Source organism: Acomys russatus, chromosome 27 (genome assembly GCF_903995435.1).
Source record: "Acomys russatus chromosome 27, mAcoRus1.1, whole genome shotgun sequence".
In the NCBI taxonomy this organism is placed as follows: Eukaryota; Metazoa; Chordata; class Mammalia; order Rodentia; family Muridae; genus Acomys; species Acomys russatus.
This window is the reverse complement of record NC_067163.1, coordinates 57,749,427-57,774,829: the sequence shown is the minus strand read 5'-3', so window position 1 is coordinate 57,774,829 and position 25,403 is coordinate 57,749,427. Positions and strand designations below refer to the sequence as shown.

The following is a 25,403-nucleotide window of genomic DNA, read 5'->3' as shown; positions in this document are numbered from 1 at the left end:
AAGGGTCACTTTTGTTCTTTTATTCTGACGTAGAATGAAATCTAGGGATTGTGGGCATTATGCAAACCATCTGCTACAGACCACGCCCCCAGCCCCTCACTGGGGTTCTGGCAAGCAATCTACTACTTAGTGACACCCCTAGCCCCAAATTTGTCTGATCTGGAATCTGCTAGGAGAGTGCTGCCAAAGCTGCTGTTCTTCAAAGAAACTGGAAAACAAATTGCTCACAGAAACCTCGCCATTCTGATCCCCAGGCCGTTGACCTGAGGTGGGGTATTCCGAACACACAGGCCACTGAGCACCTGACCACAGAACTCTGCTTAGAAGAACTTGACCGCTGCCAGAAAACATCCATAGGACCAGCTTTTGTGGTGAGTATGGTGGGGTAGCTGGAGTGTGGCGGGGTAGCTGGAGTGTGGTGGGGTAGCTGGAGTGTGGCGGGGTAGCTGGAGTGTGGCGGGGTAGCTGGAGTGTGGCGGGGTAGCTGGAGTGTGGCGGGGTAGCTGGAGTGTGGCGGGGTAGCTGGAGTGTGGCGGGGTAGCTGGAGTGTGGCGGGGTAGCTGGAGTGTGGCGGGGTAGCTGGAGTGTGGCGGAGTAGCTGGAGTGTGGTGGGGTAGCTGGAGTGTGGCGGAGTAGGTGGAGTGTGGCGGGGTAGCTGGAGTGTGGCGGAGTAGGTGGAGTGTGGCGGGGTAGCTGGAGTGTGGCGGGGTAGGTGGAGTGTGGCGGGGTAGGTGGAGTGTGGCGGAGTAGCTGGAGTGTGGCGGGGTAGGTGTAGCTGCCCTTATTCATTTTTCCATCACCAGAATGTGGTCCCTGATGGCTATCCCAACAGAAGAGTAGGGGAAGTGGCTACACTTTAGCTAATATCTCAATCCCCCTACACTGGTCTTGACAGACATTACTAATCAGCAACAGGATGTATGTCCTCCTCAGAAGTAGCTGGGTGCCAGGCCTTAGTAATCAAGTGCAGCATAAGTGAGCTGGAAAGTATAATGCTGACGTAGGGGAATCTTCCAGTTTGGTCTGAAACTCCCCCCACCTTTCGAACCTGGGCCACTTTAAATCTGTGAGATTTTGGGATTCTGGGAAACAATAAAGTAGAAACTTGCATTCTTGGGAGTTTGTTTTCTCTGTCACCATGTTTCTGTTGGTCTGGAACAGGGTATCTGCCCACCCACTCACACCTGTGCCTCCTCTGTCACCAAATTAATCCCAAACCAGGTGATAACGTAGACGTGTAGGCCTGCAATTCCTGCACTCAGGAGGTGGAGGCCAAAAGATCATTCCAGACCCTCCCTCAAATGTGAAAATTAAAAATATAAAACAAGCTGTCAGTGGCGGCACAAATCTTTAGTCCCAGCACTTCAGAGGCAGAGGCAGGAGGATCTCTGTGAGTTTGATATCAGCTTGGTCTACAGAGTGAGTTCCTGGACAGACAGAGCCTCATGGTGAGACTCTGTTTTGTTTGTGGTTTTTTGTTTGTTTCTTTGTTTTGGAGTTTTTTTTTTCCAAGACAGGGTCTCTCTTTGTAGCCTTGGCTGTCCTGGACTTGCACTGTAGACCAGGCTGGCCTGGAATTCATAGGGATCCACCTGCCTCTGCCTCCTGAGTGCGGGAATTAAATGCCTGTGCCGCCACTGCCCAGCGAGAGTGTTTTGAAACAAACAAACAAACAAACAAACAAGGCAAACACCCCCAGATTCAGGCATTAAGATGCTGTACAGCTCTTACAGAGGACAATAGTTCATCTCCCAGAACGTCTGGCAGTGCACAGCTGCCATAACTCTACTTCCTGGGGATCTGATGCTCTCTTCTGGCCTCTCAGGGTACTGCACTCGTGTGTACATACCCACTCACAGACTCACACATGAATAAAAAACCTCTCTGTCCATGGCAAAAACCACAGACCCTGTACAGCACTATTCACATTACATTGACCATGGTGAATGTTGACAGCATGGAATAGCAGTCACCCAGATTTCTCAAATGTTCTATAAGCTAGCGCCACCTCAGAGAGTAAGTCTCCCTAAAAGAACAAAACAGAAGAAGGTGGCATGCACCTCCATTCACAGTCTGTCATTTGAGCTATGTGGGAAGCAGGAGGACTGTTTGAATCCACAAGTCTTTTTAAAAAGAATATATTGTTTGTTTGTTTGGTTGGTTTTTGGAGACAGGGTTTCTCTGTGCAGCCTTGGCTGTCCTGGACTCACTTTGTAGACCAGGCTGGCTTTAAACTCACAGTGATCCACCTGCCTCTGCCACCCGAGTGCTGGGATTAAAGGTGTGCCACCTGGCCTTCTTCTCTTTTTAAAAGTATTCCACTAAGCCCAGTTAGTGCTGCCCAGATGCATACCGGTGTCTGCCATCATCCCAGAACCTGAGCAACCTACCAGTTGCCCCAACCTGAAACAAAGTGACTCTCTCTCCCCTCGCAGCCACCAGGTCCTCAGATAGCGGTGGAGCCCCAGAACTCACTGTCCTGACCACGTGTTGGCCACCACAGCTGTTGTGAGCTCATTTGTCATGTCCAGAAGACAGCATCCTTCTGGCCCCTCTTCTGTGATGTTCCTGAGCCTCTCAGGGGTTGTTGATAGAGATGTTCCATTTAGAGCTCACGAGAAAACAGGGTGAGACAGACACCAAACCCAGGCAAGGGCTGAGGTCTGCCTCTGCCAATGTGCTAGCCTTTGTGGCTTTTTGTTTGTTTGTTTGTTTGTTTGGTTGGTTGGTTGGTTTTTCAAGACAGGGTTTCTTTGTGTAGCCTTGGCTGTCCTAGACTCACTTTGTAGACCAGGCTGGCCTCGAACTCACAGCAATCCGCCTGCCTCTGCCTCCCAAGTGCTGGGATTAAAGGTGTGCACCACCACGCCCGGCTAGCCTTTGTGCTTTTGAGACAGGGTCTCTCTTCTGACCTTGGCTGTCCTGGAGCTTGCTTTATAGACCAGGCTGGCCTTGGACTCACAGTGCTAGGATTAAAGGTGTGTACCACCATGCCTGGCCATGTCTTATCTTTTAACTACAGTGCACTTGGTGTTTTCAAATTGTGTCCTGCCCTCCTCTTTGCGTACGACTACTTGTATGTTTTAATTGTTGTTGTTTTAAATTATTTCTCAGGCTGGGAGGAAGGCTCAGTGTGTAAAGTGTGGTGTGTAGGCAGGAGGACCTGAGTTCAGATCCTGAGCACCCAGAGCAAAGACAGATGGATGCCTGAGCTCACTGACAGCTAGTCTAGGCAGTTGAGGAGCTTTGGGTTCCCTGAGAGAGATGCTGTCTCAAAAGACAAAGTGTGGACTGGAGAGATGGCATAGCAGTTAGGATTACAGCTCAGTCTGCGTGGTCACAGAGGACCCAGCACCCACATCTGGCATCTTACAAAGGCTGTAACTCCAGCTCCAGGGGGTCTGATGCCCTCTTCTGGCCTCTGTGGGCACTGCAATCACAGTAGCACACACACACACACGTAAATACACTTTTAAAAATTAATAAATTAGAGGGAAGACTAGAAGTCACAGTGTAAACCTTTGGCTTCCATATGTAAAGGACACACACACACACACACACACACACACACACACACACACACACACACACGGTAAACATGCCCTCATGTTTGTAACTCCCCTTCTCAGTTCTTTTTCCTTTTTCCATGTTCTTAAGTTGAATTTCTTTTTTTTTTTTTTTAAGACAGGTTTGGCTGTCCTAGACTCACTTTGTAGACCAGACTGGCCTCAAACTCACAGAGATCTGCCTGCCTCTCCTCACCCAGTGCCGGCATTACAGGGGTGCACCACCACGCTAGGCTTGTTTTTCCCTTTGAGAAGGGGTCTCAGGTAGCCCAGGCTGGCCTCAAACTCACAATCCAGCTAAAGCTCAACCTTAACTCAGCTCTCCTGCTGTCACCTCTGAAGTCCAGGGATGGCAAGCATGTGTCACCAGCCTGTCCACTTCTGGGTAGTTCTTATTTTTTATTTACTTATGGGGGTGGGGCGTAGGCCTTGGCATGCATGTGGAGGTCAGAGAGCAACCTGCAGGAGTCACTTTTCTGGAAACTTCCACCATGTTTGTTCTAGGGATTAAATTTAGGCTATCTGGCTGGGTGGCAAATGCCTTTACCCACAGAGCCATCTCGCTAGCCCTGAAAAATGTTTTTAAAATGGGGATTGGGAAATATCCCTAAGCATAAAAATAAACAAGCCCCTAAACAGTAAAAGCGTTCAGGGAGGGGGCAGCTAGGAGACACCTGGGGGTGGGGAGCTGACTCTCAGCCCACATTACAGGCTGGGGAAAGCTCAGGAGGTTCCAGTAGCATGGGAGATGGATCAACTGGGCTCCCTCCACAGCCACATGGTCAGTGCTGCACGGCTGAACTCTACCGACTCCCCCCGTCCCCCGAGTCTGTCTGTCACTGTCACTCTTGTTAGGGGGACTTTCCATGAAAATCAGACCCACACAGGTGCCCTGGAGAGAGAGTTCCATGGTAAATAACTCATTAGCCAGCCACAGGCTCCCCATGCTCCTCCTTCAGAGGCTGGGCCTCTTGGGGCTCCGGTATCAAGGCCCCCTGGGTAGAGGCTCCAAGCACCTCACTAACCTGAGCAGGTGGAGCACTGGAGCACTCGCTCTGTGAATTTAGCCCCAAACCTCCCCTGTGAGGCTGGCTGGGCCTTCTCCAGCCTGAGGCCACAAGGGAGCCTGGAGAAGCTGTCTGTCAATCTGTCACCACAGATTCCTGCCCAGGGTGGGTAGCCTGGACTTCTCTGTCCAACTGCTCAGGAGGCTGAGGCAAGAGCTAGCCTGAGCAACATGAGACCCTTGACTCAAAATACCAGAAACTCACCTGTTTCCTTCACACATTCCTGTGTGCACCTGCACACACACCTCCCACACTGCACATGCACACTCACATGCACAGGTGCACATGTGTGCACATATTAGCCTACCTCAATGACTACCTCCCTCCTGTGTGTTCTTTCTCCATCTCCTCTTTTCCTTTCCCCTCCCCTCATCTCGACTTGCCTTCCCTCTCCATCTTGTAGCTGTTTGTGGCTCTTCCTTTTTTGTTGTTTGGTTGTTTGTTTCTAGACAGGGTTTCTCTGTGTAGCCTTGGCTATCCTGGACTCACTTTGTAGACCAGGCTGGCCTCGAACTCACAGAGATCCGCCTGCCTCTGCCTCCCGAGTGCTGGGATTAAAGGCGTGCGCCACCACCCTGGCATGACTCTTTATTCTTCTGAGACAGCCTTCCTTTGCTGTCTACCTTGGCCTAGAACTCACAGTCCCCCTGCTTCAGACCCACCCTGAGTGCTGGGATCACCCCACACCTAGCTTCTGCCCCTGCTTTTGTGTGTAATAGTCACCATAATGTCACCACCAGGCTGGTGCTCAGGGTCTCAGTGTGTTTCCTTCTCGGCCCCTGAGCTCAGTGTCAAGTGGGATTTGATCCCATGTCTTGCCTCTGTCTGTCTCCCTGCCAGGCCCTCCTGGGTGACCAGTATGGCCCCTGCCCGGTTCCCCCACGGATGGAGGAGAAGGAGTGGGAGGCACTGAGGGCTCAGCTGGCCTCTAGGCCTGGAGAACTGGAGCTGGTGGCCAGACACTTCCAGAGAGACGACAACGCCGTTCCTCCTACCTACGTCCTGCAGCCTCCAGGCTCTGTGGAGACCCCAGGACCTGAGGAGGCCACCTTGACCTCTGTCCTGAGAATTGGAGCCCAGGAAGCCTGGAGGCGAGGCCTCATCAGCCAGGAGCAATGGATGTGCTACCATCGATCAGGTGAGGCCCAGGACATGCCTAGGGGTGCATGTGACACGCGACACTCAGGGCAATATGTGTCCCCAGGACCTCAGACGCAAGGAATGCTCCTTCCTTCCTTCCATTCATTCATCAATTTATTTATTTTTGTTGTTGTTTTGAAATGGGGTTCCTCTTCAGTGTAGCCCTGGCTGTCCTAGAACTCCCTTTGTGGACCAGGTTGGCCTTGAGCTCAAAGAACAGCCTTCCTCTGCCTCCTGAGGGCTGGAACAAATGGCATATGCCACCATGCCCGGCTGCATTCTATTTTTAAATATGCATTTATTTATTGCCTGGGGAGTGTGTGCCAGCCTCAGAGACATGTGCAGGTCAGAGGACAATTTGCAGGACTCAAACTCAGGTTCTCAAGCTCTGTGGTGTGTGTGTGTGTGTGTGTGTGTGTGTGTGCTCATGTGTGCACAGGTGCACATGGGTATGTGTACAAATGTGTAGCCCGTTAGTTGTCTCTGTATTGTACACTGATCCCAGAGCTCACTGACTAAGCTCCAGAACCCCTGCCTCCATTTCTAGTGTGCCAGCTGACAGTGGGTGCCACCTCACCAAGCCCCTACGTGAGCACCGAGGAGACCAACTGTGATCCTCACAAACTCTTCACCCGCTGACCCTCTTGGAGGACTTTTGATTTGTTTTGTTTTGTTTAGAGACAGGGTTTCTCTGTGTATCCCTGGCTGCCCTGGAACTCACTTTGTAGACCAGGCTGGCTTTGAACTCAGAGATCTACCTGCTCCTGCCTCCTGAGTGTTGGAATTTAAAGGCCAGTGACATCACATCTTTTTTTCAAAAAATAGAATCTCATGTAGCCAAGGCTAGTCTTGAACCTGTTGTGTAGGCAAGAATGACCTTGAACTCCTGATCCTCCGCCTCCAGAGTACTGAGATGGCAGGTGTGCATCACCACACGGGGTATGCTGTGTTGGGGGTGGAGCCCAAGGCTTCCTGTGTGCCAGACAAACGCTCCACCCACCGAGTCACAGCCCAGGAGTGCATATAAATGAATTCAGCTGACCATGGGTCAAGACACAGAATTTTTTTTTCCAAGACAGTGTCTCTGTGTTAGCCTTGACTGTCCTAGAGTCGCTTTGTAGATCATGCTGTCCTCGAACTCACAGTGATCTGCTTGCCTCTGCCTCCTGAGGGATGAAAGGCGTGGGCCACCATGCCCAGCTAAGACGCAGAATTCAACTTAACATTGGGGCATCCCAATTAAGTAGACATCAGATGACATCAGCTCCTTCTGTCTCAGTTTTTTAAATAGTCACCCAGGTTTGCCTGGGACTGTGATCCTCCTGCCTCAGCCTCCCAAGCAGCTGAGGTAACAGACCTGTGCCACCGTGCCTGCCTTGGAGAGGACTTTGGGTGACTCCTGTCCTTGACTGGAATGTAGGTTCTCCAAAGGCCTGGCACTTTCATCTGTGGAGTTGGGAGCCTCCATGGAGCCCAGAGAGCCTTCAAAAATAACTCCTCAGATCTGATTGCTGCTTCAAAACAAGAGCCTCCTGAGACAAGCCAGTGGGAGTTCAGGCTCCTAGAAAATAAGAGTCCTGGGTATTGGTGCGGAAATGGCTCAGTAGTGGAGTGCTGGCTGCCCTTCCAGAGTTCATTTCTCTTCTGCACCTCGACTCACAGGCACACACCCACACACATGTGCACATAATTAAAAAATAAGGCGAACCCAGATGTAGTGGCACACGCCTTTAATCCCAGCGGACGCAGGTGGATCTGTGAGTTGGAGGCCAGTCTGGTCTACAGAGCCAGTTCCAGGACAGGCAGGGCTGTGTAGAGATAAGTCTTTGAAAGATAATGGCTTCCATTTGTCCTACAGCACAGCACAGCCTGCCGCAGGGATCAGCCAGCTGTGATGACTGCAACAAACCAGGCCTACAGCCTGTGTTTGTTGGTTTGTTTTTGGTTTTTTCGAGACAGGGTTTCTCTGTGTAGCCTTGGCTGTCTGGACTTGCTTTGTACACCAGGCTGGCCTCGAACTCCTAGCAATCCACCTGCCTCTGCCTCTGCCTCCCGAGTGCTGGTGTGCCACCACGCCTGTACAGTCCGTGTTTGCAAAAAAAAAACAAACAAACAAAAAAAAAAAACGTTTCATTGGTGGAGCACACCAGACAGCAGGAGTCCTTTCCTCTCCCCTAGTTAGAGAGGACTCCAACTGTAAAATCCCTTCTCCCTCCTCTGCCTCCTCAGCCACCGCGTCCCCATCGCTCGGTCTCATCCACTCGTTACCTGTTTGCTGAGGCGACCTCAGTGCCAGCTCCCCATGTGGAGTGCAGCAGCTAACTCTCGCCTGAGCTGGCTGTTGATCGAGGAGCTCCTCACAGAGCTGAAATCCCATTTGTAAAGCAAACAGTTGAGGGCCATTTAGTACTCACCATGCTGTGCACTGCCGCCTTGGTCTAGTTCCAGAACATTCTACACCTTAACAGGAGGCTGTGCCTATCAAGCAGCCAGCCCTGTTCCCCCAGGCTGGCTGCAGAAGGCCGCTCAGCTGCCGCCGCCTATGGATTCTGGACATTTCTTATTGATGGGATCACACACTGTGTGGTTTAAATATTTTCTTTTCTTTTTTCTTTTGAGGTAAAGTTCCCCTGTGTACTCCAGGCGGGCTTGGAACTTTGTAGGTCGAGCCAGTGCGGTGACACAACAGGTGCTTGCCACCAAGCCTGATGACCTGAGGTCAATCCCCAGGACCCACGTGGTGGAGGGAGAGAACTGAGGTTTAAAACCTGTCCTCCCATCTCCACACACACTTGGTGGCACACACACTCGCCACACCCCAACTACCTTACTAAATAAATACATGTAAAAAAAAAAAAACAGTTATGGTTTTGTAGCCTAGGCTGGCCTCACCTCAGCCTTCTGAGGGCTGGGATTGCAGGTGGCCCCACTCTGCCCAGCGTAGACTTTTCTGTTAAGTGTGTGGTGTACATGTGACTGTGTGGGTGTGCACAAAAGGAGGCCAGAGCGGGACATCAGCGGTGTTCTTTGTCACTGTCTACCCAATTCCATTGAGACAAAGTCTCTTTTGAACCTGAAGCTCCCAGTTCCCGGCAGGCTGGCCAGCCATTGGGCTCCTGGCAGGACAGAAGTTGGCCTCTGGTCTGCACAGGCGCGGTACGCAAATGCCCACCACCGTCACCATGCACACACATCCCAAGTGGGGCCTTTGCAACCTGCCCCAAGTGACTGTCCTATCTGTTGAACTTGACCACAATGACCCTGATGACGCCTCCCTTTGCTCGCTCTGTTTTGTAGTCATTGAGTGGGAAATCGAGAGGGGCCTCCTGAGCTCGGCGCGAGGGGACCAGGGAGCCACCGTCTTCCTGAGAGACGTGCAGGACCTCAGTAAGCACATCTTGGACGATTGCTCTCTGAAGATGGTGGACCGGCTGGCGGATGGCTGCCTGGACACCGATGCCCAGACCCTTCTCAGTGGCCTTAAGGGGCGTATCCTGGATGCTCAGCCTGCAGCCCTGAAGACCCACCGCCTGCCCTGGGCCCGCGACCTGGTCAACCCCAAGAACAAGGCTCACGCTCGCTACCTGAAAGAGCTGAGTGAGCAGTTTGTGGCCAGGACCAACCATCAGGTCCTGGAGCAGCTGCGAGAGCTGGAGTCAGCCAGACAGGAGCTGGGCTGGCTCTACCAGGAGATCCGCCACCACCTCTGGCAGAGCACGGAGTCCACCAGGATCTTCTGTGGCCACCAGGAGCTCCTGGCCCAGCTGGGGCAGCGGCTCAGGCAGGATGAGGGCCGGCCCCACACTCCCTTGATTCTCTTTGGACCACCGGGCATTGGGAAGACATCCCTCATGTGCAAGCTAGCCCAGCAGGTCCCAGGGCTTCTCGGCCACAAGACGGTGGCCGTCCTGAGGCTTCTGGGGACATCAAAGATGAGCCTGGATACCCGCAGCCTCCTGCGGAGCGTGTCCTTCCAGTTGTGCTTGGCATATGGCCTACCACTGCCCCCGAGCCAGGTGCTGGAGGCCCACTCCAGGCTGGGCCACTTCTTCCTCACGCTCCTCCACACTGTGTCCCGCAGGAACTTCGAGTCCCTGGTGCTTCTCCTGGACTCGGTGGATGATCTGGATTCTACGTGCCATTCTCGAAGGGTCTCCTGGCTGCCCCTCAAGTGTCCCCCAAGGGTGCACCTCATCCTCTCTACATGCTCAGGCCAGCAGGTGTTACACACCCTGCAACAGACCCTCAAAGACCCCAGCGCCTACTGGGAGGTGAAGGCCTTGTCCGGAAGTCAGGGACAGGAATTCATCCAGCTACTCCTGGCTGCAGAACGGAGGACACTGAGCCCAGGTCAGAGGGACGTCCTCTGGGCCAGCCTCCCCGAGTGCGGCCATCCAGGGCGGCTGAGGCTGGCCTTCGAAGAGGCCCGGAAGTGGGCCTCCTTTACTGTGCCGGTGCCCTTGGCCACCACAGCTGAGGAAGCCACACACCAGCTCTGCATCCGCCTGGAGGAGACTCACGGGCAGCTGCTAGTGGCCCATGTTCTGGGCTACATTGTATCCTCCAGGTAAGGCTGCCTCTGTCCGACCTCCTCCTCTCCCTCCCCTCCCTCCCCCGCCTCCCTCCCTCTCTTTTTGTTGGTCGGTTCTATGTTCTGTGTGTGTGCATGAGCCAAGGCCAGAGAACATCCGTCTCCTGCTCTTTCACTCTCCACAGTATTCCCGTGAGACGGAGACAGGGTCGCTTGCTGAGCCTGGAGCTAGGATGACACCAGTGATCCCAGCACATTCCTGTGGCTGCAGCTATAGCTACACACACAGACACACACAGCCATACACACACAGACACACACAGATGCACACACAGACACACACAGTCACACACACACACCCTCACACAGCTTCACACAGCCACATACACAGACACACATACCACATACACAGACACACATAACCATACACACAGACACACACACACACAGAGATACACACAGCCACACACAGCTACGTATACAGCCACACACAACCACATACAACCACACATAGCCACACACACAGCCATACATACACAGCCACAAATAGCCACAGACACAGATACACACAGCCACATATAGACACACACACACACACAGACACACATACAGCCACAACAACCACGTACAGCTACACACAGCCAAACACAGCTACACATAGCCACACACAGCGCCAAACACATCCACAGAGCCACATACATAGCCACACACAGGCACACACAGCCACACACACAGGCACACAACCACACATAGCCAAACACGCAGCCATACACAGCCACATATAGACACACACACACACACACACACACACACACAGCCTTTTGCATGGATGCTGCAGATTCCTCTAAGGTTCTGATGCTCCTAGAGTGGGTTCTCTCTCCACTGAACCACACGCGTCATCTTCCTTCCTGTTTGTGGAGACTTGCACAGAGCCTGGGCTTTGTGGAGGTTTGGCAGGCGAGGCAGCAGCCACATGGTCGCACCCGGGCCCCAGCCTGTGTGTGGGTTTTGTACCTCGTTCATTGGCTGAGAGTTTTTTGCTGGAATCTTAGGGTCCTTTTCATTGTCTTATGGCTCTGGCTAAGACTTCAAACTCCGTTGGATGAGAAGAGAGAGTGGCACGCTTGTCCCGCGATGTTGGTGGTCACTTTGTTGCATGTGGCTTTTGTCACCTCAGGCTGTGTGGTCAACCTTGGCATAGGGAGTCTCCTGAGAGGAAAGTCTTAGGGAGGCATTGTCTGCATCTGGTAGGGCTGTGTTCATGTGTGTGTGTGTGTGTGTGTGTCTGTCTGTCTGTCTGTCTGTCTGTAGGTGGCGCCTTGATTGTGATTGTTCACTGAAGTAGGAGTAGCAAGCATTCATAACCACCGAGCCACCTCTCCAGTGCACTGACGATCCTTTCACGTAGCCGTGTGTGTGTGTGTGTGTGTGTGTGTGTGTGTGTGTGAGAGAGAGAGAGAGAATCTGTTTCTATTTGCACATGTGTATGCATGTATCTGTGGTGGTATGTGCACAAGTGTGTGAGTGCTTATGTGTACCCATGTGTGTGTGTGTGCGTGCACATGTGTGTGCATACATCATATACTATGGAGCACATATGGTGGGCAGTGGGCCATCTTGAGTGTGAGCCTTGTTGGAGACAGGCTAATGTTGCCACGGCGCACTCGGCCAAGCTGCCTGCAAGCTTCTAGCTCCCCATCCCTCCCTGCCATCTTGCCAACAGAGCGCTGGGATCACAAATGCATGCACTACTGTGCCCAGCATTTTACAGGGGTGCTGGGGATTCAAACTCACGTCCGCATGCTTGTGCACTGCACACTTCGGGCCAACCCCCAGCACCTGCATTGTTTCCTTTGTCAAATTAGGTCTTAGAAATAATTTGAAATTTATAATTTATAACTGGTTGCAGCAGTGGCATGAGGGTGTTTCAACCTGTCCTGTGTGTGTGTGCGCGCGCGCGCGCGCGCGCGCGTGTGTGTGCATACATTTGTGAGTGTGCGTGCGTGCACGCGCGCGCGTGTGTGTGTGTGTGTGTGTGTATGTGTGTGTGTGTGTGCAGGGGTAGGGTACTTCAATCACACACATACACCTCCTGTGTGGCTGATCTCTGCTGTCAATCTGACACACCTAGGTAGAGGGAACCTCGGAAGACTTGCCCTCAGGGGCCTGGCCCATGGGCAAGTCTGTGGGGCATTTTCTTTTTTTTCTTTTGGGTTTTTTTTTTTTTTTTTGGTTTTTCGAGACAGGGTTTCTCTGTGTAGCCTTGGCCATCCTGGACTCACTTTGTAGATCAGGCTGGCCTCGAACTCACAGCGATCCACCTGCCTCTGCCTTCCGAGTGCTGGGATTAAAGGCATGTGCCACCATGCCCGGCTGTGGGGCATTTTCTTAATTACTACTTGATAGGAGGGCCCAGCCCACTGTGGGCCACCCCAGCCTTGGGCTTTGGCTCCAGACTCCCAGTAGGTACTGCCTCAAGCTGCTGCCCTACAGTGGTTGGCCATGCAATACCTGCAAGCAAAGCAAAATTTGCTGTCTGAGTTGCTTTTCATTATTATTATTAGTAGTAGTAGTAGTAGTATTTAGACAAGGTCTCATTAAGTAGCCTTTGGTTAGACTAGAACTCACTGTGTAGACCAGTCTGGCCTCACACTCATAGAGATCCTCCTGCCTCTGAGATTAAGGGCCTGGATACCTGGATACTTCCCAATTTGCCTTCCCAAGAGAGAGCCGACTAGGACACCAGGACAGAAGCCCAGCATGGTGGCGCGCGCCTGTAATCCCAGCACTCGGGAGGCAGAGGCAGGCGATCACTGTGAGTTTGAGGCCAGCCTGGTCTACAAAGCAAGTCTAGGACAGCCAAGCCTACGCAGAGACACCCTGTCTCGAAAAACCAAAATAAATAAACAAATCTATTTTTATTTTGGTTTCTTATATCTCTTTCTCCGTTCTCCATGCCAATCCCTTCCAACAGCCCAGCACCAGGTAGTAGGGAAAGAAGGCTGTGGGGGAGGGGCAGGGTTCTCTCTGGCTGCCTCCTGCTGTTAGGGTCTCGGGTTCTTTAGTTTTGTATATATTTTCAAAGGAATAGATAGATGACGGATAGAATAGATAGACAGATGGTCTTCAAACACCTCAGAGATCCACAGGAAATGGCATTTACTAATAAAGGGCTTTTATGACAGAGAGACACATCCGTTCTTGGCAGCACCTCCAGTCTAATTATGTGGGCATCAAGGAACACTAGTGGCAGATAGCCACTGGTCTGAGGAACTTTGCTCATCTCTACTGCTGATGACAGACTGACCGTCCACTATGATCAAGCCTGATACTGAGAATCTGGCTGCCCAGCCTTGCAGAGATTAGGTGGGCCAGTCTTTCAGGATTCCTGCTTCAGAGCAGTCTGTGATATGCTTTGGGCTGGCTGAAGGCAGGATGCACCTAGGATGGAGAGAAACTTGTGACAGTGCAGAAGCAGTCTGTCAGATGCCGTGGGCCGGCTGGCTGAAGACTGGATGCTCCGACAATGGAGAGGAACTTGTGACTGTCCAGTCAGCTCTCTGTCCTGTCAATACTTTTGGAAGTTGCTTGCCTGCACTTCCTTCATATTAGATAGTTTTTCCTTCTGGGATCTCTGATGAGGTTGAAGAGTAGATAGTCACAGTATTAATATAAGTTTAGTTTTTAAAAAAACTTTAGACATTAGGATAAGAATCAGTAGCATAGGATAGTGGAATAATTTCTTAAAAATTATTAACTACAAATGGATTGGTCCTTGTAAATGTGACTTAATGGATAATTCTTATTTTGTTGTATATAGTTTATTTTATTTAATAGAAAGGGGGAGATGAAAAAGAGATAAACATGTTTTTGGTTTAGATCACAAGTGGGGGATGAGAAAAAGACTTGTGAGAGAGCAGGTGATGTTTATCCCCTTAGATGTCAAACCACTGTGTGGGGGACATTGGTTATTAACCAGCTGAAAGACATCCTTGAACAAATTCTGAGAGGAGGTATAAATGTGAGCCAAAAACAAGAGGCGGTCTCAAAAAACCAAAAACCAAAAACAAAAACAAAAAACCAACCAAACAAACAAACAAAAACAAGAGGCGGGGCCTTTGGAGACTTGGGATAGTTTTGGCTGTTCATCGCTCCACTTCGAGACTCTCCTAGAGAGAACCGCTTGAGGGAAGGCTTCGGGGCTCCAGGCTCCAGCTGAGGCTCCGGGTTCTGGTTGCTCCAGGTTCCAGCAATAGAAATCCTGCTGATTATGCCAGGAGAATCGTTCCTCGGAACTGATGTCCTACGGTCATTATGGTATTCTTTAATCTTCTTTTCCTATTGTTTAGGTTAGTCGGGTTATAAGTGAGGTACTCTCGGTTAATAAGTTCGTAATAAAATGTATTTGTTAAGAAAATTGAAGCTACAGGGTTCTTTGGTGCTGTACTGATCTCTGCCATCAGGATATTCAGCCAGCAGCAGCAAACACAGCAGCAGCCTTCTCTTCCTCCTCTGACTATCTCCACCAAGAATTCTTCTGGCAGCCCCACACCCTCTCTGGGATCTCCTATTTAGTCTACCTGGCAAGATCACATGCCCTCTCACAAGTTTGTTTCCAGCTCTGGACAAACTGAAGCAGCCTCCATATTCCACACCTGAGATTAAAACAAAAACATGTGTACATAACCTAACTGACGTTTGTTTGTTTGTTTGTTTCAAGACAGGGTTTCTCTGTGTAGCCTTGGCTGTCCTGGACTCACTTTGTAGACCAGGCTGGGCTTGAACTCACAGGGATCCACCAGCCTCTGCCTCCCGAATGCTGGGATTAAAGGCATGCGCCACCACTGCCCAGCACCTAGCTGACTTTTTAAAGACACAAAACTTCCACAACAGATATCCTCCTGCCTCTACTTCCAGAGGACAGCTTGCAGGAGTCAGTTCTCTTTCTGCCATGTGTTGGCAGCTGTTGCCTTTACCCTCTGAGCCATATTGCCAGCGCAATAGAACAAGTTCTAGAATGTATGCCCAATGTGGACATTATATGCACTTATAGACACCATATAATGAACACACATGTTTATGCATGCTAGGCATATATGTCTGTCTATATCAGCTCTAGTCTTTTAATTTTTTATTTATTTGTTTTGTTGTTGCTTTTGTTCTCTTGTTTGTTTGTTTGCATTGTTCTGTTGTTGTTTTTTGAGACAGTGTCTCTCTCTATAAGGCCTGGCTGTCTTGGAACTTGCTACATCAACAAGTTGGCCTTGAGTTCATAAAGATCCATCTACTTCTGCCTCCCAAGTGTGGGCCACCACGCCAGGCTCTAAAACACTTATTCTTATAGTTGTGTGCCTGTCAGTGTGCTGGTCTGCACACCTCACTGCAGACCCCCTGCGCCTGCGCATGCTTCTGCAGATGTGCATGAAGAGGGGGCACCGGCAGTGGTCTGTGCGTTAACCAGGCCTTGATACCTGTGGGCGCATCTGTTCAACCGCTGATCTGGAGGATTCCTGACAGAAGCTGCACACATGGTCCCTGCCCATCCTCCTCACGGATCACAGTGTGCTGCGCCCCCTCGTCCCACAGGTACGGTCTCTCGGAGGCAGAGCTGAAGGATGTGTTGTCTTTGGATGATGAAGTCCTTCAGGCTGTGTACCGGGACTGGACACCACCTAGCAAGGAGCTGCTACGCTTCCCGCCCCTACTGTGGGTGCGGCTCCGCCGGGACCTGGGTCACTGCCTAGCCAGGAGGCCAGTGGACGGATGCATGCTGCTGGCAATTGCGCACAGGTAGGCCCTGAGAAAGGACGCTGTGTTTGCGGGACCCTGAGAGCAAAGGCTGCCAGCCAAACCCTTGACTTCCTGTTCTGCGGTATTCAGGCGGTATTCAGGCAAGCTTTTACAAACCAGGTCTCAGTGTAAACTCTACATACCTAATTTGTCAGTTTTGTGAGTTTGTTGGGGTGTTGTGTGAGATGCCATGGGATTCTAGGCACGGGCTATACCCATAAAGCCACGCCCCCAGCCCCTCACTAGGGGATCCTAGACAGAGGGTCCACCCCCGAGCCACGCCCCCAGCCCCTCACTGGGGGATCCAAGACAGAGGCTCCACCCCGAGCCACGTCCCCAGCCCCTCACTGGGGGATCCTAGGCAGGGGCTCCACTCCCGAGCCACACCACAGCACTCTTGTCTTTTTTCCCCACTCTGTGTGTGTGTGTATGTGTGAGATACGCAGTTGTCTGTGGTACCCTCACCTGAGTTGTGTGTGCATTTGGAGGCGAGAGCTTGGCCTCAGGTTTGTCCCTCCATCACACTCACCTTAGGTTTGGAGACAGCTTCCTTCCCTCCCTGAACCTGAGACGGCTAGTTCAGCACACCAGCTGTGCAACAAGCCTCCTAGATGTCTCTTGTCTCTGTCCCTTCCCAATCGCTGGGGTTACGGGTTCTTCCCACCTCACTGGGCTCTTACATGTGTGCTGGGGATTTGAACTCAGGTCCTCATACTTGCACAGTAAGCACTTTATCCACTAAGCTGTCCTCCTGGCCTCTTTTCAATTCCCAGCCTGGTCTTGGGCTCCCGATTCAGTCTGCCTCTGGGTAGCTACAGTGACAGTCTTGTGCCACAACACCAGATCAAAGGTTTTTTTTACATTTATTTATTATTTTCTGTATGTGTGTGGAGGTCGGTACAACTTGTGGGAGTTGAGTTCTTTCCTTCCATGATGTAAGTGCCATGGATCAAATTCAGGTCATGAGGCTTGGCAGAAAGCACCTCTACCCACTGAGCTCTCTCACTGACCCAAAAACAAAACTTTGAGGGGAGGGCGGAGAGAGACAGACAGAGAGAGACAGAGGCAGACACAGAGAGATTTTAGAGACCAGTATTAAGTAAGAAACGGGGTGGACAGACAGCTCTGAGCTTGCACTGGGCCATCAGCCTGTTTTCTTTCTCCACAGACAGCTGTCCCAGGTGATCCAAGTTCGATACCTGTGTGGGCCCGAGAGAGCCAAGAGGCATAGTGTGCTAGCTGACTTCTTCTCTGGAGCCTGGAGCCAGGGAACCAAGAAACTTATTACCCTGCCGCTCGTGGGGAAGCCCCTAAACCTGGACCGGAAGGTGAGACCACGGGGCACTGCATCCCAGAGCCATGCCCTGCGTGGCTGTTCTTTTCCCTCTTTCAGAACGCCCTCTGAATCCACTTCAGGTCCCCTCCACAGCAGCCAGCACCCCTCAGCCCTAGAGTTGATTCTGGGCACAGAGATCAGTAGGCGTAGGGGGCTTCTTTGCACCGAGGATTTATGGGGCGTAAGTCATTGATGAGGATAAGGCGTCAGTTGGCGCTGGGGTCCACATCCCGCTGCATCGGCTGCTCAGCTGGGACAGTCCGCCTCCCCGCTCTCCACAGGCAGGCATCTTCTCAGCTGCACCCGAGGACAGGGCCGTAACTCTTCTTCCCACGGAGGCTACTTATATCTTGGCTGAATCTTTGAACTCACATAAAAGAGGCAGGGGCTAGAGCCAACACCCAGCTGCTCTAGCAGAGGACACCGGTTTGCTCATGGCACTCACAAGGTGGCTGCATCTGTAACTCCAGTTCCAGGGGACCCAACACCCTTTTCTGGCCTCCGTGGCCACACCCTGTAGCCATGTGGCCATGTAGCTCACAGGCATACATGTAGGCAAAACAATACATAAAATAAAATAAACATTAAAAAAAAAAAAAGCAGACAGCCGGGCGCGGTGGTACACTCCTTTAATTCCAGTGCTCGGGAGGCAGAGGCAGGAGGATCTCTATGAGTCCATCCTGATGTACAGAGTGAGTTCCAGGACAGCTAGGGCCGCATAATGAGATTATATCTCATAAAACAAAACTAAAAGCCCATGGTGGGGAATTCTGGGGCTTGGTGGCCAGGCTGTCTAGCACAATCACTGCGGTTCAATGGGAGCCTGTCTCAGAAAGTCACCCGGACAGCAACTGAGGAGTGTGGTCTCAGCTTCTGGACTGCACACTCACCGCACGCACACCCATGGGCATGTGTGACTACTGGGGAACACATACACAGAACAGTCAAACAACAATGTTCTCACTCCTGCCAGCCTGGCCTATGATCCCTCCTCATCCTCTCCCTCATGGGCCTCGGGGTCCGTAGCTCAGATGCTGTGCCCATGTTTCCAAGCTGAGGCTCTGCTCAGCCACCTCTACCTCTGAGCTGCATCTTCAGGAATGTTCTCTGCTCTCTCAGCCCAGCACCTTCTGCTTCGCCTCACGCTGTCTTCACTAGGAATAGCTCTAGAATGCAGCCTAGCCACGCCTCCGCCCCCACAACCCCATAGCTCCCCAGTGCCTCCATCTTCCGTCTGACCGGTTAGCTTGCCAGTGCTCGCTCGCCTTGTGACTGGGCACTCCTTAACTCCAGCTCTCAGTCTGTTGCTGCATTTTTGTTTATGTTACCGCTGCGTCTGTGTGTTTGGTTTTGGTCTCGAAGATGGGAGTCTTGCCTTCTGTCCAAGTTGACCTGGAACTTAAGTGCAAGTGGTCCTCCCGTCTATAGTCCACCTGAGTACCGGGGACTGCAGTGAGCACCACAGTGCCCACAACACCCCTGCTCTGACGTGTTTACCAGACAGACTCCTGCTCATCCTCTGAGGCCCAGCTCCAGTGTCCCAGCTCCAGCAGAACTTTCCTACTTCCCTGCTGCCTCCTCCTTGGACTGTTCAAGGCCTAGGGTCCTCCCTCTGGCTCAGCCTGGCTGGGGAGGTGGTGGAGTACTGCTGTTTGCCACCCTGTCTCCTCCAGCACCCTCTGGTGCCACCTCACCCAGTGTTTGTGCAGTGGAAGAAAGCACTTGAATGCAAGCCTAAGCTGACGCCCCTCCCGCCTCCACCAGGTGGCCCCACAGCCACTGTGGTTCTCAGGCACAGTGGCCAACCGGAGGAAGCTAACGGAACTGCCCTTCCATCTGCTGCACGCAGGCCGCTTGGAGGAGCTGAAACAGGAGGTGCTGGGTAAGAGGAACGCCGTGACAGAGGTCACGAGGGGCTTAGAGCCCCCACCTACCCATCCACCCATCCATCCATCCACCCACCCACCCACCCATCCACCCATCCATCCATACACCCATCCGTCATTCCATCATTCATTTATTGATCCACCCATCTATTTAAATACCCATCTATCAATCAATCAATAAATAAATAAATACCCATCTATCTACCTATCCATCAATTATGCATTAATTATCTACATAGCCATATATATGTGTGTGTATGTATCCACCCATCCATCTATGTGTCCATTTATCCTTTGTTTGTTTGTTTGTTTGTTTTTGTTTTTTGAGACAGGGTTTCTCTGTATAACAGCTCTGGCTGTCCTGGAACTCCCTCTGTCCTCCAGGCTGGCCTCGAACTCACGGAGATCCACCTGCCTCTGCCTCCCAAGTGCCAGGATTAAAGGTGTGCCCCACCACCGCCCGGCCCTTATCCAGTCACTTACCTGCCATACCGTTACTGGCTTAACTCTAGTTTTCCCTTCAGTACCAACTTCCATCCACCTCTTATTTATTCATCCATTTAGCCAACTTTCTGTTCATTCATCTATTTATCTGTCTGTCCACGTCTCCATCTGTCTGTATTTCTGTTCCATCTACTGATTTTGCAATCCATCATCCATACGTGTGTGTGTGTGTGTGTGTGTGTGTGTGTGTGTGTGTGTTTGAGACAGGGTCTCTCTATGATAGCCTTGGCTTTGGCTGTCCTGGACTTGCTTTGTAGAGCAGGCTGGCCTTGAACTCACAGCAATCCCCCTGCCTTTGCCTCCCAAGTGCTGGGATTAAAGGCGTGCGCAACAACGCCTGGCTCCATACCTGTTATTTTCACAAAGGACATTTCCCCCGGGAGATAGCATATCCTGGAGACATTTCTGAGAGTCACACTTACAGGTCAGGGTCACCAGCAGCATTTTGGTCCAGGTCATGGCCCTGTGTACTGTCGACCAAAGCTGCGCACCACAGAAAACCATCAGCCTCAGTGCCAGAGCTGATGAGTTGAGGGACCCAGGGAGAAAGGGCAGCGAGGCAGCAGGAAGTGAGGCTCCTACTTTGCTCCCTCCTTGTCCCCCGCAGGGAATATGAGCTGGATCTGCTGCCAGGGCATCTCTGGGGGCATTGAGGACCTACTGGATGACTTTGACATGTGTGTTGCTCACATGGACTCTCCTGAGGTCGGTCTGGTCAGAGAAGCTCTCCAGCTGTGCCGCCCTGCTGTGGAGCTCCGGAGCATGGGTGAGTGTCCCATCCTGCCAGAGCGTGGTCTCCAGAAACCTGCTCTTCCAGGGAACGGCAAGTTGATTTTTCACCAACATGCACATCATCTGTCAATATCTCATTCATCTGCCCATCCACCCAGTCACCTCCTGTCTATCCACCCATCCATCCATCCACCCACCTATTAATCCACCCACCCACTCATTTATCCATCATCTATCCATCCATCCATCCATCCACTAACCTACCCACTGTCCACCCAGCCAGCCAGCTGCCCACCCATCAACCCACCCATCCGTATACGTCTCTCTCCATCCACCCACTATGTCACTTTCTTGTCTCACTCCACGATGCCTCCTTCAATACTAACTTGTAGAACTTGGAACACAGAGAGGAAGAGCGTTGGAATAAAACCTGAAAACCCACTACTGTCCCTCCCTCTGCGCCTGCGCTTTCCCTGGACAGGTCCAGGCAGGAGGCATTTCAGGGGACATGAAGATAATTGTAACAGGAAACAAAAACAAATCCCACAGATTTTTTGGTTTTGTTTTTCGAGACAGGGTTTCTCTGTGCAGCCCTGGATATCCTGGACTCGCTTTGTAGACCAGGCTGGCCTCAAACTCATAGAGATCTGCCTGCCTCTGCCTCCCGAGTGCTGGGATTAGAGATGTGCACCACCACACCAGGCTGTCCCGTGGATTTTGTTTGTTTGTTTGGTTGGTTGGTTTTTCGAGACAGGGTTTCTCTGTGTAGCCCTGGCTGTCCTGGACTCGCTTTGCAGACCAGGCTGGCCTCGAACTCACAGTGATCCACCTGCCTCTGCCTCCCAAGTGCTGGGATTAGAGGTGCACCACCACACCAGGCTATCCCGTGGATTTTTAATTGATGAAATCTAGAAGGTGAGAGAATAGCTGCTGGGGTTGGGAAGATGGCTCAGTCAGCAAAGTGCTTGCCATGAGAGCAGGAAGGCTTTCTTGCCTTCAGATCCCCAGCACTCATATAAGAAGGCAGCTGAGGTGCTGCACACCTGCAGCTCTGGGGCTGGGGGTGGGGTGGAGGCCAGCTGGTCCAGCGGAACCCATGAGCTCCAAGGTCAGTGAGACCCTCACACCAAAACCAAAGTGGCGAGTGATGGAGGAAGACACCTGCTAGCCTGTGACCTCTGGCACCACACATGTGAGCACACACACACACTAGACACACAGGAGCATACACACACAAGCAGGCACATATGCAAACAATACATACAGACAAATTATCGTGGGCAGATAAGGCAGATGCACCTGTTTCCCCAGAGAATTATTCTAAGTTCAGTGCTAGCCTGGGTTACATAGTGAGGTCCAGGCAAGCCTGAGCTCTGGTGTGAGATCCTACCTGAACCATACACACACACACACACACACACACACACACACACACACACACACACACACACATACACACACACACACATGTGCACACGAAGGAAAAAACTACGAGCTCTATTGTCTTTCCTTCCTTTCAAGACAGAGTCACACTGTGTGACATAAGGTGGCCCCAAAGCCATGCCCCTCAGTCTGTGTCTGCAGGTGTAGCCACTACGTGCAGCTTTATAAGAACTACTCCTCTTTCTGACCTTGAAGGATCTCTTGGGTTGGTCAGTTGGCACTTCAGATGGTGTCTTGTTTTATGTTACTTTTTTTTTTTTTTTTTTTTTGAGACAGGGTCTCTCTGTGTAGCCTTGACTGTCCTGGACTCACTTTGTAGACCAGGCTGGCCTCAAACTCACAGCGATCCACCTGCCTCTGCCTCCCGAGTGCTGGGATTAAAGGCGTGCGCCACCACCCAGCTTTATGTGTTACTTTTTATTTATTTTGATACTATTATATTTTTATTCTGTGGGTGTGGGTATGCGTCACAGTACATGTGGAAATCAGAGGACAAAGTTTCAGAATTCATTTCTCTTTTATCATGTGGTTCCTGGTTGATGGCAGTCACCCTTGTCTGCTGAGCCATCTTGTCTGCCCCAGGGTTTAATTTGAAAGTAAAATTCGGGGGTGGGGCGTGAGATTGAGCTTGGTGCTGGAGTCTCAGGCTAGAGCCCCAACACTGAGGCTTCCCAGAACAGGCCAGCTTGCCATCTGACTCAACAGGAGGCAAGCTGGTGGGGGGGGAGTGCAAGCCTGTGCATCCCAGCACTTGGCAACTGAGGCAGGAGGATCAGGAGTTTAGAGTCACCCTCAGCTAAGGTCAGCCTGGGCTGCCGGAGACTTTCTCTTTTTTTAAAAATTTTTTATTAATTTATTCTTGTTACATCTCAATGGTTATCCCATCCCTTGTATCCTCCCATTCTTCCCTCCCTCCCATTTTCCCCTTATTCCCCTCCCCTATGACTGTTCCTGAGGGGGATTTCCTCCCCCTGTATATGCTCATAGGGTATCAAGTCTCTTCTTGGTCAGAGACTTTCTCAGCACCTGACAGCGCTGGCCATGGTAGCAAAAGCCTTTAATCTGAGCATTTGGGAGGCAGAGGCAGGTGAGTTCCTGAGTTCAAGGCCAGCCTGGTCTACATAGGGAGTTCCAGGACATCCAGGGTGACAAACAACAACAACAAAACCCAAACAGAGAAGTGACAGTCAGCCCAAGAGTGGACTCTTTGTCCACAGTATGGCCACACCAGGGACAAACCAGTAGTGTGATGATGAGAGACCGTCGGTGGGGGAAGCTCACTGTGGTCTTGGGGTTCACAGGGGAGGAACACCTTGGCTGCTTGCTCTCTGGCCCCCTCTCTGAACTTGAAGGCTTTGCATACTTCCTGTAAATTGTTTGAGACAGAGTCTCATGTGACCTAGGCTGGCCTTGGACATCTGCGCTGAAGGATGACCTTGAACTGATCTGCCTGCCGCCACCTCCCGAGTGCTGGGATGACAGGCGTGTGCCACTACTCCTGGTTATGTGGTGCTGTGCATAGAGCCCAGGGCTGTGCGCACGCTGGGAGCCTGTCACCTGCTGAGCCGTGGCAACACCCCCTCAGCAAAGGCTCCTTCATTTACAATTCCGGAGCAGACAGGGTATGGTAACAGATATCACCACCAGAGGGCGCCATGGACAGCACGTGTTCCCAAGGCATTTCCCCGCTCTCCTGGAGGGTGGCGGCCCTGCAGGCACCTCAGTGGCTTTTACCAAGCTGGTTCTGACCCTCTTTTTTTTACTTTTTAATGTGTGCACAGGTGCCCATGCAGGATACAGGAGTTGGAACACTAGAGTTTGAGTTACAGGCAGTTGTGAGCCACCTGATGTGGGTGCATGCTCTTAACCACTAGCCTGTGTAAAAAAAAAAAAAATGGTGTGTGTGTGTGTGTGCGCGCGAGCATTCATGGTCAGCCACTCGTGTATGGAAGTCAGAGGACAGCCTGAGGGAGTTGGCGCTCTCCTTATATCTTGTGGGTCCTAGGTATCGAACTCAGGTCATCAGGCTTGGCAGCAAGCACCTTTATCACTGTTCCTTTTCAGTCAGGGTCATGCGTGTTAACAGGGCCTGTACACCGAGCTCCTCCTGGCTAGGCTCCTTTTCTTTGCTACATGGCATCCAGCGATGAACTTTGCTGTCAGAGCCTCCAGATAGGATAACAGGCGCATGCCACCACACGGAACACAAGTGCCCACTGTGGGTGTCTTGGCTTGCTGTGCACTGGGGATACTCTGATGGCCAGGCAGAGATGCTTGACCCTTGAGCCTGGCTGACGAGCAGGGAGGGGGCTGAGGGCTGCCAAACCGGCGCCAGCCTGGAGTGCAGGGGCTGGACGGGGGTCAGTCGGGGAGTGAGTTTGGCATTTGAAAGCTAGGCACAGTTCACTTATCCACTGAGCTTGCCACCCTCCTTCTGTCTTCTTCCTTCTTTCATCTGTCCATCCATACACTCTTCCAGCCTCCCCTTCACACTATCCAGTCTGTCCATACAGCGCTCTTCCACTCTCCCTCACATGCATCCACCTTGCCACCCCCACCCACCTTTCCCTCCATCCCATCAACACCCCCCACCAGTCCACCCACTGCCCCCCCCACCAATCTACCCACTGCGCCCCCACCAGTCCACCCACTGCCCCCCACCAGTCCACCCACTGCCCCCCCCAACCAGTCCACCCACTGCCCCCCCCCACCAATCCACCCACTGCCCCCCACCAGTCCACCCACTGCCCCCCCAACCAGGCCATCCACTGTCCCCTCCCTTCACTCTCTCCATGCGCTCATGCACTTGGGTCTCAGCTACTCAGGGAGCTGGAGTGAGGGGCTCCCTTGAGCCCAAGAGTCAAGGCCAATCTGGGGAACAGTGAAATAAGTAACTAATTAGCTAATGATCGTTCCAAAAGTGGCCCTTGGAGGAGAATGCCTGGCGTGAGGGAGAGTTCCAGGCAGAAGGACATGGTCAGCGAAGTCCGGAGGCTGGCAGCTTCTCTGTGCTCAGGAGACTGGTGGGGGGCGGGGGGTGGATGGACACAGACCGTGTGGCAGGAAGGGTGATAGGGCCTGAGGCTGAGGTGCCCCGGCTTCTCTTCTGTAGGATTTGGGGCTCATCAGTGTGGCCAGGTTCAGCCAGGTGGGTAATACACTTCCTTTGCTTGCAGAGAAGAGTGTCCTGTACACCGAGCTCCTGGCTAGGCTGCTTTTCTTTGCTACATCGCATCCAGCGGTGATTGGACAGCTGTGCCAACAAGCCCAGAGCTGGTTCCGTGCCTGCCCCCACCCGATGCTGGTGCCCTTGGCAGGGTTCCTACAGCCACCTGGTGGCCCACTTCGAGCCACTCTCACTGGGTGTCACAAAGGTGAGTGTCCCCCACATCACAAACCTCGCACCAG

At 52.1% G+C, this 25,403-nt stretch overlaps 2 protein-coding genes across 2 annotated transcripts in view; both read left to right on the top strand.

Moving 5' to 3' along the window:
• The first annotated feature begins 258 nt into the window (after positions 1–258).
• LOC127210162 (NACHT domain- and WD repeat-containing protein 1-like) lies at positions 259–20,345 on the top strand. The gene is made up of 7 exons (XM_051169834.1): positions 259–371; positions 5,474–5,771; positions 9,071–10,340; positions 15,891–16,094; positions 17,263–17,422; positions 19,195–19,335; positions 20,304–20,345. Exons 2-7 carry the CDS (start codon positions 5,519–5,521, stop codon positions 20,343–20,345), a joined length of 2,070 nt encoding a protein of 689 aa, XP_051025791.1. The 5' UTR covers positions 259–371; positions 5,474–5,518.
• The window catches only part of Nwd1 (NACHT and WD repeat domain containing 1), a 41,451-nt gene continuing 36,383 nt past the window's right edge, over positions 20,336–25,403 (top strand). Inside the window, exons 1-2 of the mRNA XM_051169832.1 lie at positions 20,336–20,586; positions 25,172–25,369. Of these exons, the coding sequence (XP_051025789.1) occupies positions 20,433–20,586; positions 25,172–25,369 (352 nt within the window). The 5' untranslated portion in view covers positions 20,336–20,432. The remainder of the gene's footprint in view (positions 20,587–25,171; positions 25,370–25,403) is intronic.